We start from the raw sequence: 15,764 nt of genomic DNA on the forward strand, positions 1-15,764 counted from the left end.
ATCTTCCTGGTTTTCAAAAAAATGCCTTAATTGGAGACATCTGAAAAAGTCAGTACTAGGAAGGCTAAACTCCACTCTGAGTTGTTGGAAGGATTTAAGCTGGCCGGAGTGAATAAATTGGTAAACAAATTTCAGACCCTTTGTCCTCCATCCACTGAATCCTGCATCCAGAGTTGATGGTGTAAAGTCCCCAATGAAACCAATTGAGGTCAGGCCCGATGTTAAAGGCAAACTGAACTCTTTCTGGACCGCTCTCCATATTTGTATCGTAAATCTCGACCATGCTTGGCCAGCTGTAATGTTTTAAAACGCACTAGGTAATTTCCCCTGCCATATTAAACGTGAGAGTAATTGATTTAGTAAATTTAGTAAAAGTGTGGTTACCAATTGGGATGGCCAGCATTAGAAACGGATACAGTAGTCTAGGGAGTATGTTCATTCTGATTATTTCCACCCTCCCTATCAAGGAAAGAGGCAGAACAGTCCATCTATCCACGTCCTCTCTGATCTTATTGATAAGCCTCGTGTACTTGGCTTTATACAAATTGGTCAAATGTGGGTGTTATGGTATGCCTAAATATTTAATACCAGTACTTGGCCATTTAAAAGGGAAGAGGGATATGGCCTGTTGAGAAATGTTCCCCCCAATAGCCAGTGCCTCTGTTTTGTCTATGTTAATTTTATATCCAGAGTAATAACCAAATGTTAAAATTTTACTCATACGGCATGGAATCGACCTCGAAATAGAAATGTTAATTAAAAGGAAAAAGGAAAAATCTAAACCCAAGTACTAAGTACAACCATGGCAGTTTCATAAAGTGCTTATGGGAAAATCTTTTTTTATCCCACATCAAAGTTAGTCGAAAATGCTGATTCTGGGGACTTTGAAACTGAAATTACTCAAAAAGTACACAGTACAAATATTTCATATAATTTGTACAGGTAGTCTAAGAGGTACTAAGTACAACCATGGCAGTTTCATAAAGTGCTTATGGGAAGAATTGTTTTTATCCAACATCAAAGTTAGTCGAAAATGCTGATTCTGAGGACTTTAAAACTGAAATTACTCAAAAAGTACACAGTAAAAATATTTCATATAATTTGTACACGTAGTCTAAGAGGTACTAAGTACAACCATGGCAGTTTCATAAGGTGCTTATGGGAAAATCTTTTTTTATCCCACATCAAAGTTAGTCGAAAATGCTGATTCTGGGGACTTTGAAACTGAAATTACTCAAAAAGTACACAGTAAAAATATTTCATATAATTTGTACACGTAGTCTAAGAGGTACTAAGTACAACCATGGCAGTTTCATAAGGTGCTTATGGGAAAATCTTTTTTTATCCCACATCAAAGTTAGTCGAAAATGCTGATTCTGGGGACTTTAAAACTGAAATTACTCAAAAAGTACACAGTAAAAATATTTCATATAATTTGTACAAGTAGTCTAAGAGGTACTAAGTACAACCATGGCAGTTTCATAAGGTGCTTATGGGAAAATCTTTTTTTATCCCACATCAAAGTTAGTAGAAAATGCTGATTCTGGGGACTTTAAAACTGAAATTACTCAAAAAGTACACAGTAAAAATATTTCATATAATTTGTGCAAGTAGTCTAAGAGGTACTAAGTACAACCATGGCAGTTTCATAAGGTGCTTATGGGAAAATCTTTTTTTATCCCACATCAAAGTTAGTCGAAAATGCTGATTCTGGGGACTTTAAAACTGAAATTACTCAAAAAGTACACAGTAAAAATATTTCATATAATTTGTGCAAGTAGTCTAAGAGGTACTAAGTACAACCATGGCAGTTTCATAAGGTGCTTATGGGAAAATCTTTTTTTATCCCACATCAAAGTTAGTCGAACATGCTGATTCTGGGGACTTTGAAACTCAAATTACTCAAAAAGTACACAGTAAAAATATTTCATATAATTTGTACACGTAGTCTAAGAGGTACTAAGTACAACCATGGCAGTTTCATAAGGTGCTTATGGGAAAATCTTTTTTTATCCCACATCAAAGTTAGTCGAAAATGCTGATTCTGGGGACTTTGAAACTGAAATTACTCAAAAAGTACACAGTAAAAATATTTCATATAATTTGTACAGGTAGTCTAAGAGGTACTAAGTACAACCATGGCAGTTTCATAAGGTGCTTATGGGAAAATCTTTTTTTATCCCACATCAAAGTTAGTCGAAAATGCTGATTCTGGGGACTTTGAAACTGAAATTACTCAAAAAGTACACAGTAAAAATATTTCATATAATTTGTACACGTAGTCTAAGAGGTACTAAGTACAACCATGGCAGTTTCATAAGGTGCTTATGGGAAAATCTTTTTTTATCCCACATCAAAGTTAGTCGAAAATGCTGATTCTGGGGACTTTAAAACTGAAATTACTCAAAAAGTACACAGTAAAAATATTTCATATAATTTGTACAAGTAGTCTAAGAGGTACTAAGTACAACCATGGCAGTTTCATAAGGTGCTTATGGGAAAATCTTTTTTTATCCCACATCAAAGTTAGTAGAAAATGCTGATTCTGGGGACTTTAAAACTGAAATTACTCAAAAAGTACACAGTAAAAATATTTCATATAATTTGTGCAAGTAGTCTAAGAGGTACTAAGTACAACCATGGCAGTTTCATAAGGTGCTTATGGGAAAATCTTTTTTTATCCCACATCAAAGTTAGTCGAAAATGCTGATTCTGGGGACTTTAAAACTGAAATTACTCAAAAAGTACACAGTAAAAATATTTCATATAATTTGTGCAAGTAGTCTAAGAGGTACTAAGTACAACCATGGCAGTTTCATAAGGTGCTTATGGGAAAATCTTTTTTTATCCCACATCAAAGTTAGTCGAACATGCTGATTCTGGGGACTTTGAAACTCAAATTACTCAAAAAGTACACAGTAAAAATATTTCATATAATTTGTACACGTAGTCTAAGAGGTACTAAGTACAACCATGGCAGTTTCATAAGGTGCTTATGGGAAAATCTTTTTTTATCCCACATCAAAGTTAGTCGAAAATGCTGATTCTGGGGACTTTGAAACTGAAATTACTCAAAAAGTACACAGTAAAAATATTTCATATAATTTGTACAGGTAGTCTAAGAGGTACTAAGTACAACCATGGCAGTTTCATAAGGTGCTTATGGGAAAATCTTTTTTTATCCCACATCAAAGTTAGTCGAAAATGCTGATTCTGAGGACTTTAAAACTGAAATTACTCAAAAAGTACACAGTAAAAATATTTCATATAATTTGTACAAGTAGTCTAAGAGGTACTAAGTACAACCATGGCAGTTTCATAAGGTGCTTATGGGAAAATCTTTTTTTATCCCACATCAAAGTTAGTCGAACATGCTGATTCTGGGGACTTTGAAACTCAAATTACTCAAAAAGTACACAGTAAAAATATTTCATATAATTTGTGCAAGTAGTCTAAGAGGTACTAAGTACAACCATGGCAGTTTCATAAGGTGCTTATGGGAAAATCTTTTTTTATCCCACATCAAAGTTAGTCGAAAATGCTGATTCTGGGGACTTTAAAACTGAAATTACTCAAAAAGTACACAGTAAAAATATTTCATATAATTTGTGCAAGTAGTCTAAGAGGTACTAAGTACAACCATGGCAGTTTCATAAGGTGCTTATGGGAAAATCTTTTTTTATCCCACATCAAAGTTAGTCGAACATGCTGATTCTGGGGACTTTGAAACTCAAATTACTCAAAAAGTACACAGTAAAAATATTTCATATAATTTGTACACGTAGTCTAAGAGGTACTAAGTACAACCATGGCAGTTTCATAAGGTGCTTATGGGAAAATCTTTTTTTATCCCACATCAAAGTTAGTCGAAAATGCTGATTCTGGGGACTTTGAAACTGAAATTACTCAAAAAGTACACAGTAAAAATATTTCATATAATTTGTACAGGTAGTCTAAGAGGTACTAAGTACAACCATGGCAGTTTCATAAGGTGCTTATGGGAAAATCTTTTTTTATCCCACATCAAAGTTAGTCGAAAATGCTGATTCTGGGGACTTTGAAACTGAAATTACTCAAAAAGTACACAGTAAAAATATTTCATATAATTTGTACACGTAGTCTAAGAGGTACTAAGTACAACCATGGCAGTTTCATAAGGTGCTTATGGGAAAATCTTTTTTTATCCCACATCAAAGTTAGTCGAAAATGCTGATTCTGAGGACTTTAAAACTGAAATTACTCAAAAAGTACACAGTAAAAATATTTCATATAATTTGTACAAGTAGTCTAAGAGGTACTAAGTACAACCATGGCAGTTTCATAAGGTGCTTATGGGAAAATCTTTTTTTATCCCACATCAAAGTTAGTCGAAAATGCTGATTCTGGGGACGAAAATGCTGATTCTGGGGACTTTGAAACTCAAATTACTCAAAAAGTACACAGTAAAAATATTTCATATAATTTGTACACGTAGTCTAAGAGGTACTAAGTACAACCATGGCAGTTTCATAAGGTGCTTATGGGAAAATCTTTTTTTATCCCACATCAAAGTTAGTCGAAAATGCTGATTCTGAGGACTTTAAAACTGAAATTACTCAAAAAGTACACAGTAAAAATATTTCATATAATTTGTACAGGTAGTCTAAGAGGTACTAAGTACAACCATGGCAGTTTCATAAAGTGCTTATGGGAAGAATTGTTTTTATCCAACATCAAAGTTAGTCGAAAATGCTGATTCTGAGGACTTTGAAACTCAAATTACTCAAAAAGTACACAGTAAAAATATTTCATATAATTTGTACAGGTAGTCTAAGAGGTACTAAGTACAACCATGGCAGTTTCATAAGGTGCTTATGGGAAAATCTTTTTTTATCCCACATCAAAGTTAGTCGAAAATGCTGATTCTGGGGACTTTAAAACTGAAATTACTCAAAAAGTACACAGTAAAAATATTTCATATAATTTGTACAAGTAGTCTAAGAGGTACTAAGTACAACCATGGCAGTTTCATAAGGTGCTTATGGGAAAATCTTTTTTTATCCCACATCAAAGTTAGTCGAAAATGCTGATTCTGGGGACTTTGAAACTGAAATTACTCAAAAAGTACACAGTAAAAATATTTCATATAATTTGTACAGGTAGTCTAAGAGGTACTAAGTACAACCATGGCAGTTTCATCAAGTGCTTATGGGAAAATCTTTTTTTATCCCACATCAAAGTTAGTCGAAAATGCTGATTCTGGGGACTTTGAAACTGAAATTACTCAAAAAGTACACAGTAAAAATATTTCATATAATTTGTACAGGTAGTCTAAGAGGTACTAAGTACAACCATGGCAGTTTCATAAGGTGCTTATGGGAAAATCTTTTTTTATCCCACATCAAAGTTAGTCGAAAATGCTGATTCTGGGGACTTTGAAACTGAAATTACTCAAAAAGTACACAGTAAAAATATTTCATATAATTTGTACACGTAGTCTAAGAGGTACTAAGTACAACCATGGCAGTTTCATAAGGTGCTTATGGGAAAATCTTTTTTTATCCCACATCAAAGTTAGTCGAAAATGCTGATTCTGAGGACTTTAAAACTGAAATTACTCAAAAAGTACACAGTAAAAATATTTCATATAATTTGTACAAGTAGTCTAAGAGGTACTAAGTACAACCATGGCAGTTTCATAAGGTGCTTATGGGAAAATCTTTTTTTATCCCACATCAAAGTTAGTCGAAAATGCTGATTCTGGGGACGAAAATGCTGATTCTGGGGACTTTGAAACTCAAATTACTCAAAAAGTACACAGTAAAAATATTTCATATAATTTGTACACGTAGTCTAAGAGGTACTAAGTACAACCATGGCAGTTTCATAAGGTGCTTATGGGAAAATCTTTTTTTATCCCACATCAAAGTTAGTCGAAAATGCTGATTCTGAGGACTTTAAAACTGAAATTACTCAAAAAGTACACAGTAAAAATATTTCATATAATTTGTACAGGTAGTCTAAGAGGTACTAAGTACAACCATGGCAGTTTCATAAAGTGCTTATGGGAAGAATTGTTTTTATCCAACATCAAAGTTAGTCGAAAATGCTGATTCTGAGGACTTTGAAACTCAAATTACTCAAAAAGTACACAGTAAAAATATTTCATATAATTTGTACAGGTAGTCTAAGAGGTACTAAGTACAACCATGGCAGTTTCATAAGGTGCTTATGGGAAAATCTTTTTTTATCCCACATCAAAGTTAGTCGAAAATGCTGATTCTGGGGACTTTAAAACTGAAATTACTCAAAAAGTACACAGTAAAAATATTTCATATAATTTGTACAAGTAGTCTAAGAGGTACTAAGTACAACCATGGCAGTTTCATAAGGTGCTTATGGGAAAATCTTTTTTTATCCCACATCAAAATTAGTCGAAAATGCTGATTCTGGGGACTTTGAAACTGAAATTACTCAAAAAGTACACAGTAAAAATATTTCATATAATTTGTACAGGTAGTCTAAGAGGTACTAAGTACAACCATGGCAGTTTCATCAAGTGCTTATGGGAAAATCTTTTTTTATCCCACATCAAAGTTAGTCGAAAATGCTGATTCTGGGGACTTTGAAACTGAAATTACTCAAAAAGTACACAGTAAAAATATTTCATATAATTTGTACAGGTAGTCTAAGAGGTACTAAGTACAACCATGGCAGTTTCATAAGGTGCTTATGGGAAAATCTTTTTTTATCCCACATCAAAGTTAGTCGAAAATACTCATTGTTCTATAAAAAGGACTTTGAAACTCAAATTACTCAAAGTACACAGTAAAAGTAGTTAATATTATTTGTGCAAGTAGTCTTGAGAAGTATTAAGTACAAACATGGCAGTGTAATAAACTACTTATGAAATAATAGAAATGAACCACATGCCATCCTTTACTTTGAAATCCTCACCGGAAGTGTTCCTCTGTGGAATTGTCTGTAGCTTTTGTTTAGTGGTCGAATATACTGCGCGTCCTATTGATTCGATGTTCAATAATACTGCACATACGAAACGTCCTATTGATTAGACTAAACGTCCTATTGATTCGATGCGCATTCAATGTCATATTAAGTATTTCTGTAAGATCTACTTGCGAGACTGTGTTCAAAAGTCACGTCGGTTCATTACAACAGCCTCCCAGGGTTGTTTGAATGCATTACCGTAAACCTGGAACTAATCGCGCACTCGAAAAACAAGAGCGGCTCACTTGACCACGCAAAAGCAAAAGACGGCTCACTTGACCGCAGTCACTCGTTAGATCATATGAAACAGTAGCCCCTGTCACGTCACGTAAGCGGCAGATAAAACAGTGAAGATCAGATCATTTGACTTACCACTTAATCCAACGTTCATTCCCCACAAGCGTCTCCGGTGACCCGAACACCAGCCAGTATTTATCCTGGTCGATTTGGTCGTCCACTCCTGCACTGTTCCCGGCACACGCTGCCGATTAAGGGCACGTACTTGGTCCTCAATAATGGACATTAGTGGACAAACCACTAAAACAATGGGGTTTACGTGCCATTTGGAATAGCCATAGGTCTTTGCTGTAGCCGGTATTTTTGTATTTCCGATTCACATTTAGGAGGCATAGCAAGTTCGGTTGTCTCGAAGGAAGGATATAATTCCAACTTGACTTTGCGCCTCCTGGCGGCACAAAACAGAAACCGCACCCACCCTAATAAAACCATTTGACGAGAGCCGTTAACGGGCGGCAGAGGGCGTTGAAACGGCGGTAGGAGGGACCTCAATTTGCAATGCTGTAACTGTAGTACCGAAAGGGATTAAACTGCCTAAATACCGGGGAATGTGGTATAGAATGGCCATGATATCAGGATGTAGAATTGCATTACGACATTGGAAATCACCTGTTGATATTACTTTTAAAGAATGGATGGAACTAATGTTCCGGACAGCATCATATGAAAGGGTGACATATAGAGTCGCAGGAAGAGAGGATATCTTCGCTGAGGTATGGGACAGTTTTCTACACCTGACTGAACGGTCTGAGGATGAATGATTAAGGTGGGGTTTCAGTATTATCAATGATGAAGGTGAAAAATGGGATCTGACCTGATGGTACCTATACTTTATATTGTATTATATATGTATATGCATTAACGTATATGCATCTTGGTTATATATGCACATATAGTAATGTTTTTTTTTTGTAAGTATTTTTTATAATTTCCATGTCTGTTTTTGGTATGTCTGTATAAGTCTTTTGTATGTTTTATATGTCTATACGAAAAAGAAAGAAAAAAAAATCTTGGAATTTGCATATTATGCTGTTGAAGTATATCTTTGAATATTTGTAAGATTTGTGCAAAAATATCAATAAAAAAAACAAAAAAAAAACAAGTACAATAATAAAATGAGCATAAAATAGACAGAATAAAAGCAATGCAGGTAACAATACGCATGGTTGGACTAGACTAGCCGCTTCTTCACACCCAAGTGGAATAATTACATACCTGTCCATTTCAATGGACAGTGGTGGAAAACTCAAACTACTGTACTGCGATGTCTGGTCACTAAGTGTGTCTGACTCGTACCACCTAACGGACTACAACGTACAACTTATATCATGCCAGTTAGTGTACCTTGTGTATACTGCACCTTTACTTACGCATAATATTCATATTCATGTTTATTGCCCATATTTATTTTAACATGTAATATAACTGGCAGAGACCCTCATCTGCACCTTTGATTACACTATTTACTTGCTCATATGCTTATATTCAGAGGTAATTATATTGTTTACACTGCTTATTCTTATCTTTACTATAATTTGATTGCCTATATTTATGTCTTTTACTATTACCCTGCCCATACCTCCCCTCCCCCATGCTGCTATGATGCCCGAATCTTCCAAAGGGGACCAATAAAGGAATATCTTATCTTAAAACTGATCAATAGCTTTGGGCTGGCCCCACAACTGTCATGTTATTAAGAAAGCTGCACCCAGACAAAAGAAGTAGAGCCACAGAACAGCAGTGACAATCACATGCAGTTGAAGGTCTACAAGAGGTTTGAACAGAGGCATAAATGGTTTGAGCAAACTGGCACCTTTTGGTATCTTGGACCAAAAAAACGGTAAAATACCGACAGCAGGATTAAGGATTAAGCAGGGTGAGCAGCTTCAAGTACCTGGGGGTCCACATCTCAGAGGACCTGACATGGACAACACACATAGACTCAGTCGTAAAAAAGGCGAAGCAGCGCCTCTACCACCTGAGACAGTTAAGAAAGTTCAGAGTATCTGGGAAGATACTCCAGTCCTTCTACTCAGGAGCTGTAGAGAGCATCTTGACTGGAAACATCACTGCCTGGTATGGCAACAGCACGGCACAGGACAAGAAGGCCCTACAGCAGGGCTATTCAACTGGCGGCCCCGCCAAAGATTACATGATAATAATAAAAAAAAAATTTAACTTTTTTCTTTTCATGTCAACGTTAACACGCACAATTGAGCCAAAAGTCACTCAATTAATGACAGATTTCATTGATAAATTGAGGGAAAACTTTGCAAGTCGATTTGATGAATTTGACATGTCCAGAGAATTGATGCATTTTGTGAGCAACCCATTTGCCAATGTAGCTGCTATTTCCACAAAAGGACAAGAGTTCCTTGCATCACTTCACTTTGATGAAGGTCTCCTGCAACTTGAAATAATTGACATGCAAGCATCATCTGCTCTGAAGCAGGCACTTGAGAATGAATCCACCACAACATTTTGGATAAAGTGTATTCATGTCAAGACATTCCCCAAAATAAAAACGCTGGCAATATCTGTGCTAACAATGTTTGGCTCAACATACACCTGTGAATCCAGTTTCTCTCACATGAATGCCATTAAAACAAGCAACGTGCCTCCTTGACAAATGAGCATTTGCATCACTGTTTGCGGGTAGCCCTCACTTAGTATGAACCCTCTTTCTCTGCCATTGCCCAGTCAAAGAAGTGCAATCGCTCTCATTAGATGTGTGTATGTAGGCTAGGCCTGTCTGCCCCCCACCCCCCTGATGTTTGAGAGTTAAGAGTGGACAATAAGTGCTAATAAGATGCTGTGATTTGCTGTTGTTGCACAAACATGAAGCACTTTTTCATAAGCTCAGCTGCACTATAAATGTGTTTTTTTGTTCAAGTGTCAATGTTAGAATGTTCAGATGCACATCATGCACTTGTTTGTTTTTTATTTTATTTTTATATTGAAATGTTGAGGAGGAGATGTTGCAGTTGTTGCACAGTCATAAATGAAGCACTTTTTGCAGGAGATGTTGCAGATGTGGCACATAAATGAAGCACTTTTTTTGAAAAGTATACTACTTTTGCAATGTAGTTAAATAAAAGTTGTGAAAATGTGGTTGCGTGTTGTGTCAAGTGTACATATATTCATAGCACGGGGAGGCGCCGTGGCAGTCCGGCCCCTGGCCCCTTGGGTTTCTGACAATGTGGCCCCCTGAACAATTTAGTTGAATAGCCCTGCCCTACAGAGAGTGGTGCGCTCAGCCGAGCGGACCACGGGTATTGCACTACCAACCCTGCAGGTCCTATACAACAAGAGGTGCAAATCCAGAGCCTGCAGGATAATGAAAGACCCTCACCACCCCAACAACAGCCTGTTCATGCTACTGCGGTCAGGCAAACGCCTGCGAGCACCAGTAACGAGGACAGAGAGACTCCGGCTCAGCTTCTTCCCCCAGGCCATCAGAGCCGTGAACACTGAACTCTCCACGCACAAGCACACATGAGCACACACACAACACACACACTGTACACGCTCACACACTAGCAGCCACTTTAACATGAGCACACACACACTCATGCTGCACACGCTCACACTATGAACACTTTACAGAAGGAAAGGTCACTTTAAGAACAGTATAGCCTGAGATTGTATAATATAGCATTGTATAGCAGTGTACATAAAGACCCAACGCCTCATCCGTAGCTAACAGTGTACTGCACTGCCACAGGACCTAGCATGTCCTACCATGCTCTGTAAATAGCTCATGTACAGATACCGATATGCCTACTTTGTTTACTTGTTTATTGCATTTATGTGGCTCTATTGGTTGGACTCTTATTATTATTACTTGTACTATGCACATCGTTGCGGGCGAGACCCCCCGCATTTCACTGTATACCTGTATGCCGTGACAAATAAAACTCTTGTATCTTGTAATACTTGGAACAAACAACACAGAGAAAGAAAATCATAAAGCATAGGAGAGGGGAAATAAAAACCAAAGCGAGGCAAATGCCTGCTTAAATTAGTCTTTTAATGTTTGTTTTCCTGATCAACCAATACATGGGTATTTGTACACTGCCAAATAAAAATACAAAAAGACATCCGTCCTCTTATCCTCACTGTTGAAGGTCATTTTCTCAATACAACCTAAGCGAACTCTCAGCAGAGAAAAACGTGAAGCAAGCAAAGGTTGAAGACGCTGTGGAATCTATGACTGACAAATGCACCCTTAATTGGCTCCTCGTTCACACAACGCCCTCATCTGAGCACTGCAGATCATCTTATTTACTCAAAATGGGAAAATAAAAAAGGCAACATGAGTTGCCAGTGAGGTCACAGTAGATGACGTCGCTATACTTGGCACTGCTAGCAATGTCCAAAACACGCATGGTAATTGGAGAAGAGATATTCGGTAAGTGCTTATAACCGCAGCAGTGGAACCTTACGGCACGTAGTAACAGGAAATAACTGTTGTAGATGGGAGATGGGAGACCCAAAATAAAAAGCTTTGGTCTTGAAAGGATTATGTAGAAAACGTATCGAAGCAATCACATACTCATGGCCAATTCTATATGGTGGTTTATTGGCACCGGTGTGCTGATCTATGGGCACACTGTTTACTCTATGTTTATTGAACCAGACAGGTCAATTAAGAACAAATTATTATTTACACTGATGGCCTGGCAAGAGGATCGCAGGGCTCTCGGAAATAAAAGCACAAACATGAAAAATAAACAGACTGGGCAAGAAGACGGGACAAGAAAAACAATAGCAGATGAGGCAAGATGGTGCCAATAGCCACAATATACCACTCACTTTCACATGCTAGTGCTTGATTACCGCCTATGAGAGCTTCGTGCCACTACTGGGAACACTCTGGCTAAACCTTGGGAGCTCCCTTGGCTTCCACTAGCCTCTCTGCGGCTTGGGACAGTGTAGGGACTGCTATCGTTGACACAGTTGGCTCCTCTGATAAAGTAACCGATCTCGCCGGTGTCAACTTGGGCAGAGTTGCCAGACTCTGGGGCACAGAGTTTTCAGACTCAATATGGACACCGGCTAGCGGCCGTGGCGGCTCAGGTATGACCGGGGGGGGCAACTCTAAAGGCGGGGCCACCGCGAAAGCTAGTCCGTTCATGGCAGTAGTCAGTGCCGAGGGTTTCGCCGTTGTCCCCGACGCGGGTGCGCGGGCCGTGGCAGGCGCCACTCTCTTCTCTGCGACCGACAGGGATAAAGCAGGACCCACCTCTAAATCGAACCGCGCCGTCGGCTCAAAGAGCGAACTAGGCACCTCTGCCGTCATCATCACGGGAGACGTTGTTGACACTAAATCCATGTCGGCCGTCTGTCCAGATATATTGTAAGTCTGAACTGGTGCCACGTCGGTGACAGCTGGGGATACCAATTCCGGTACGTCTGAGGATGGCGACGGGGTGACGGGGGCTTCGGCTGCTGGTAAACCCTCCGGGACGGCAGGGGTAACAGACCCCTCTACCGCCCCAGCCGCCGCTGCCGCCGCCTCGGTCGCCTTGCTCTCCATCTCGTCCATTCGGCGCTGCATCATACGGGGCATCAGTTGCACATAGCTCCCCATCAAGCGGTGGTTGGACCGGATTAGCTTACCGGCACAGTTATCCACACAGTGCTCCTGGAAGGAAAGACACGACTGCTATTAGTAGTCACTCTCATTTTGAGACAGCAACTAACCCGAACTGCAACGGCGAGTTAGCCGTGACGACATTTTTAGTCAGACAGACGATTCTTCCTAAGTTCATTAGCATTCATGTAGATGGATCTCATGTGGCTGAGAAGAGGGATGTCGTCAACAATCACAAAGTAAAGGAGGGGTGTGTAACGACACATCGATTCTAATGTGACGATTCAACTGCATCGATTTGAATATGTTAGAATCGATTATAATCTAAATTAATCAAAATGTAATTGACCTATAGTCTATTCATCGTGTGAATCAGTTCCCCCAGCCACATTTGTGTAATCAACATTTTTTGGGGAATTAACTGATCTAAAATGTATCGAATCTAATCGAATCGTGGTCAAATGAAGAGATTTCATGATGCATTGAATCGTTGCCTGAATAATCATAATCGAAATTAATCGTTGCGAGGTCGCATCGTTACACCCCCGACGTTTGACATTTAACCATTTGAACATTCAGATTCAATTCAAATGTATTGTCATCATACGGTACAAGTACTGTACAATGAAAATAAGTACATTTGCACATCCAACCAGAGTGCAAATGTAACAGTAAAGTGCAATAGTAATATACAATGTACAGGTGGTTACTGGTTAGTAAAATAGATAAATTAGTACTACTGGGTGTAGTCGTGCTAATCAGATATATGTACATAGTTGTAAGATTAATATGTACAGTGATACAGGTATAAAGACAGTATGGTTGTAGTCATACTGACCAGCAGCATAACTAGTAAGAGTAGGTAAGGAATATGTACAGATATAGTGTCTACACGCACAGTCACCCGCTCTGGTAAAATAGTCAACGATCCCTCCCACCCAGCACACCACCTATTCCAGCGCATGCCCTCAGGTCGCTACAGGTCCATTTTAACCAGACACACACGCTTCACAAACAGTTTTTTCCCCACAGCAGTCCGAACACTGAACACCCCGGCCCGCCCCCCTTTGCACAGACGGGCAAGCATCCGTCACTGACTGACACTGTTACATGTGACTGTCCTCTATGTATTTATGTATCTATGTATTTATTGTGGGGATTGGGAGGGGGGCGTTTAATGTCTGATGTTTCATGTTGATGTCCCAGTGCTTAACAAACTGTACCGCAACCGCAAACAATTACCACCAACCATCGTTGTGTGGCATTAAAATATCTTGTATCTTGTACAGATATGTAAAATATGTATATGCCGGTATGTACCGACAGATGTGGATATACAGTAAGAATAAATAAATATATATATACGGAATATACAGCATTATTGTACATGCTAACATACAGAGTTATATGGGTTATATGCAGGTGTATAAGTAGGTATATAGGAGGATTATATGCATATATATATTCAGACAGATATATAACTGTCTGTAGCATTCAGCGACCTTCGTGTGTCTCCGTTTATTGCAAACACACTTGATATAGTGATAGGGTGTCAATGACATGAATCGTCACCTCGTCCATGGTGAGGCTTCTGTAGTTGAAGTTGCTCGAGCATCGCTGGAAGCAGATTTCTGTCATGCGGTTGTAAACCATCAGGAAATCCCGCAGCTTCAAGAAACAAGACAGGACAGTCAGTGAGTGCAATAGTGCATCAATAATACCAATTGATTGATTGATTGATTGGAAATTGTATTAACAGATTGCAGAATGGGTACAATACAGTACAGCTCAATATACACAATTGTTAAGGGGATGCAGACCAGAGAAAGACTTTCGTCTTGTTTACATCAGGGTCCCCCATTTTCAATTCATCATACCATACAGATAGACAGTACTGCTACATCTAGACATTTATGATTATGACATACCAGATCTACAAACACAGTACTGGTTGTGCAGGACAGTCAGTGAGTGCATCAATAATACCAATGGCCATGCTGCTTGTTGGACAATTTGCCAGCTGGTTTGGTTGTATCACTGAACAACATTGGAAAATGTAATGACTTAACTTACATTACGAATTTGCTGGTCGGCATCCATCGAGGATCTTGTCACTGGTCGATTAGCTGATATGCTAACTTGCTGCTAACGTTAAGCTTCAACAGCAGCTAACACGCTTGCTAACTAACTAGTAACTGGCAAATGTTTCCAATATCCTTACCGCCGGATTCTATGTCAATTGAATTAATGTATCCCTCAAGTTACTACTAGTAATTCGCAATACTAGTGTGTACAACTACAACAACAACGACTCATTCAGGGAAGTTAATAATAATTACACAGCAGCAGATCACACAGTGGCGTGACTTTCACCAGTGCGCCGCCATGTTGAAGCTGCCTAGCCACGCCCCTCTCGGTGACAAGCCCTACCACGCCCCTCTCGGTGACAAGCCCTAACCACGCCCCTCTCGGTGACGAGCTCAGCGCGCAGCTCCCCCCTGCTGGCCAAATGCTAGAATGCAGCCTAGTCCCCTTTGACCCCAGAAAGGAGTAGCGTAAAACTGCAGTGCCGCAGCCCCAGCTATAAACAAGCACTTATGGACACATATAAGAGAGAGGAGCTTGAGCAGTAATGTGACTGCCTATTATTTTTTCTCATTTGGATATTTGGATATATATATTAAAAAAAAAGCAAATGAATAAAGGGAAGATGATTAAACAGAAGGTTTTGTAGATACAGTACTGAATTCTGCCATCCGGACACATGCCATTTGAAATATGATTATAGAATATAGAATATCACGCCTAAAATGGTTATGCGATTAAAATGCGATCAATCCTGTAATTAATTAGATGAATTTTTTGTATCGCCTGACAGCACTAA

At 38.7% G+C, this 15,764-nt stretch overlaps 1 protein-coding gene across 1 annotated transcript; it reads right to left on the reverse strand.

Moving 5' to 3' along the window:
- Positions 1 to 11,334: 11,334 nt before the first annotated feature.
- On the reverse strand, positions 11,335 to 15,222 carry LOC311236866 (uncharacterized protein). Its single transcript, XM_084324655.1, has 3 exons — positions 14,954 to 15,222; positions 14,453 to 14,548; positions 11,335 to 12,931 (listed from the first exon to the last, which is right to left on the reverse strand). Exons 1-3 carry the CDS (start codon positions 14,978 to 14,980, stop codon positions 12,164 to 12,166), a joined length of 891 nt encoding a protein of 296 aa, XP_084180781.1. The 5' UTR covers positions 14,981 to 15,222; the 3' UTR covers positions 11,335 to 12,163.
- Between the last annotated feature and the right edge of the window lie 542 nt (positions 15,223 to 15,764).

Source organism: Notolepis coatsorum (assembly GCF_963971535.1).
Source record: "Notolepis coatsorum genome assembly, chromosome: 11".
NCBI lineage: Eukaryota > Metazoa > Chordata > Actinopteri > Aulopiformes > Paralepididae > Notolepis > Notolepis coatsorum.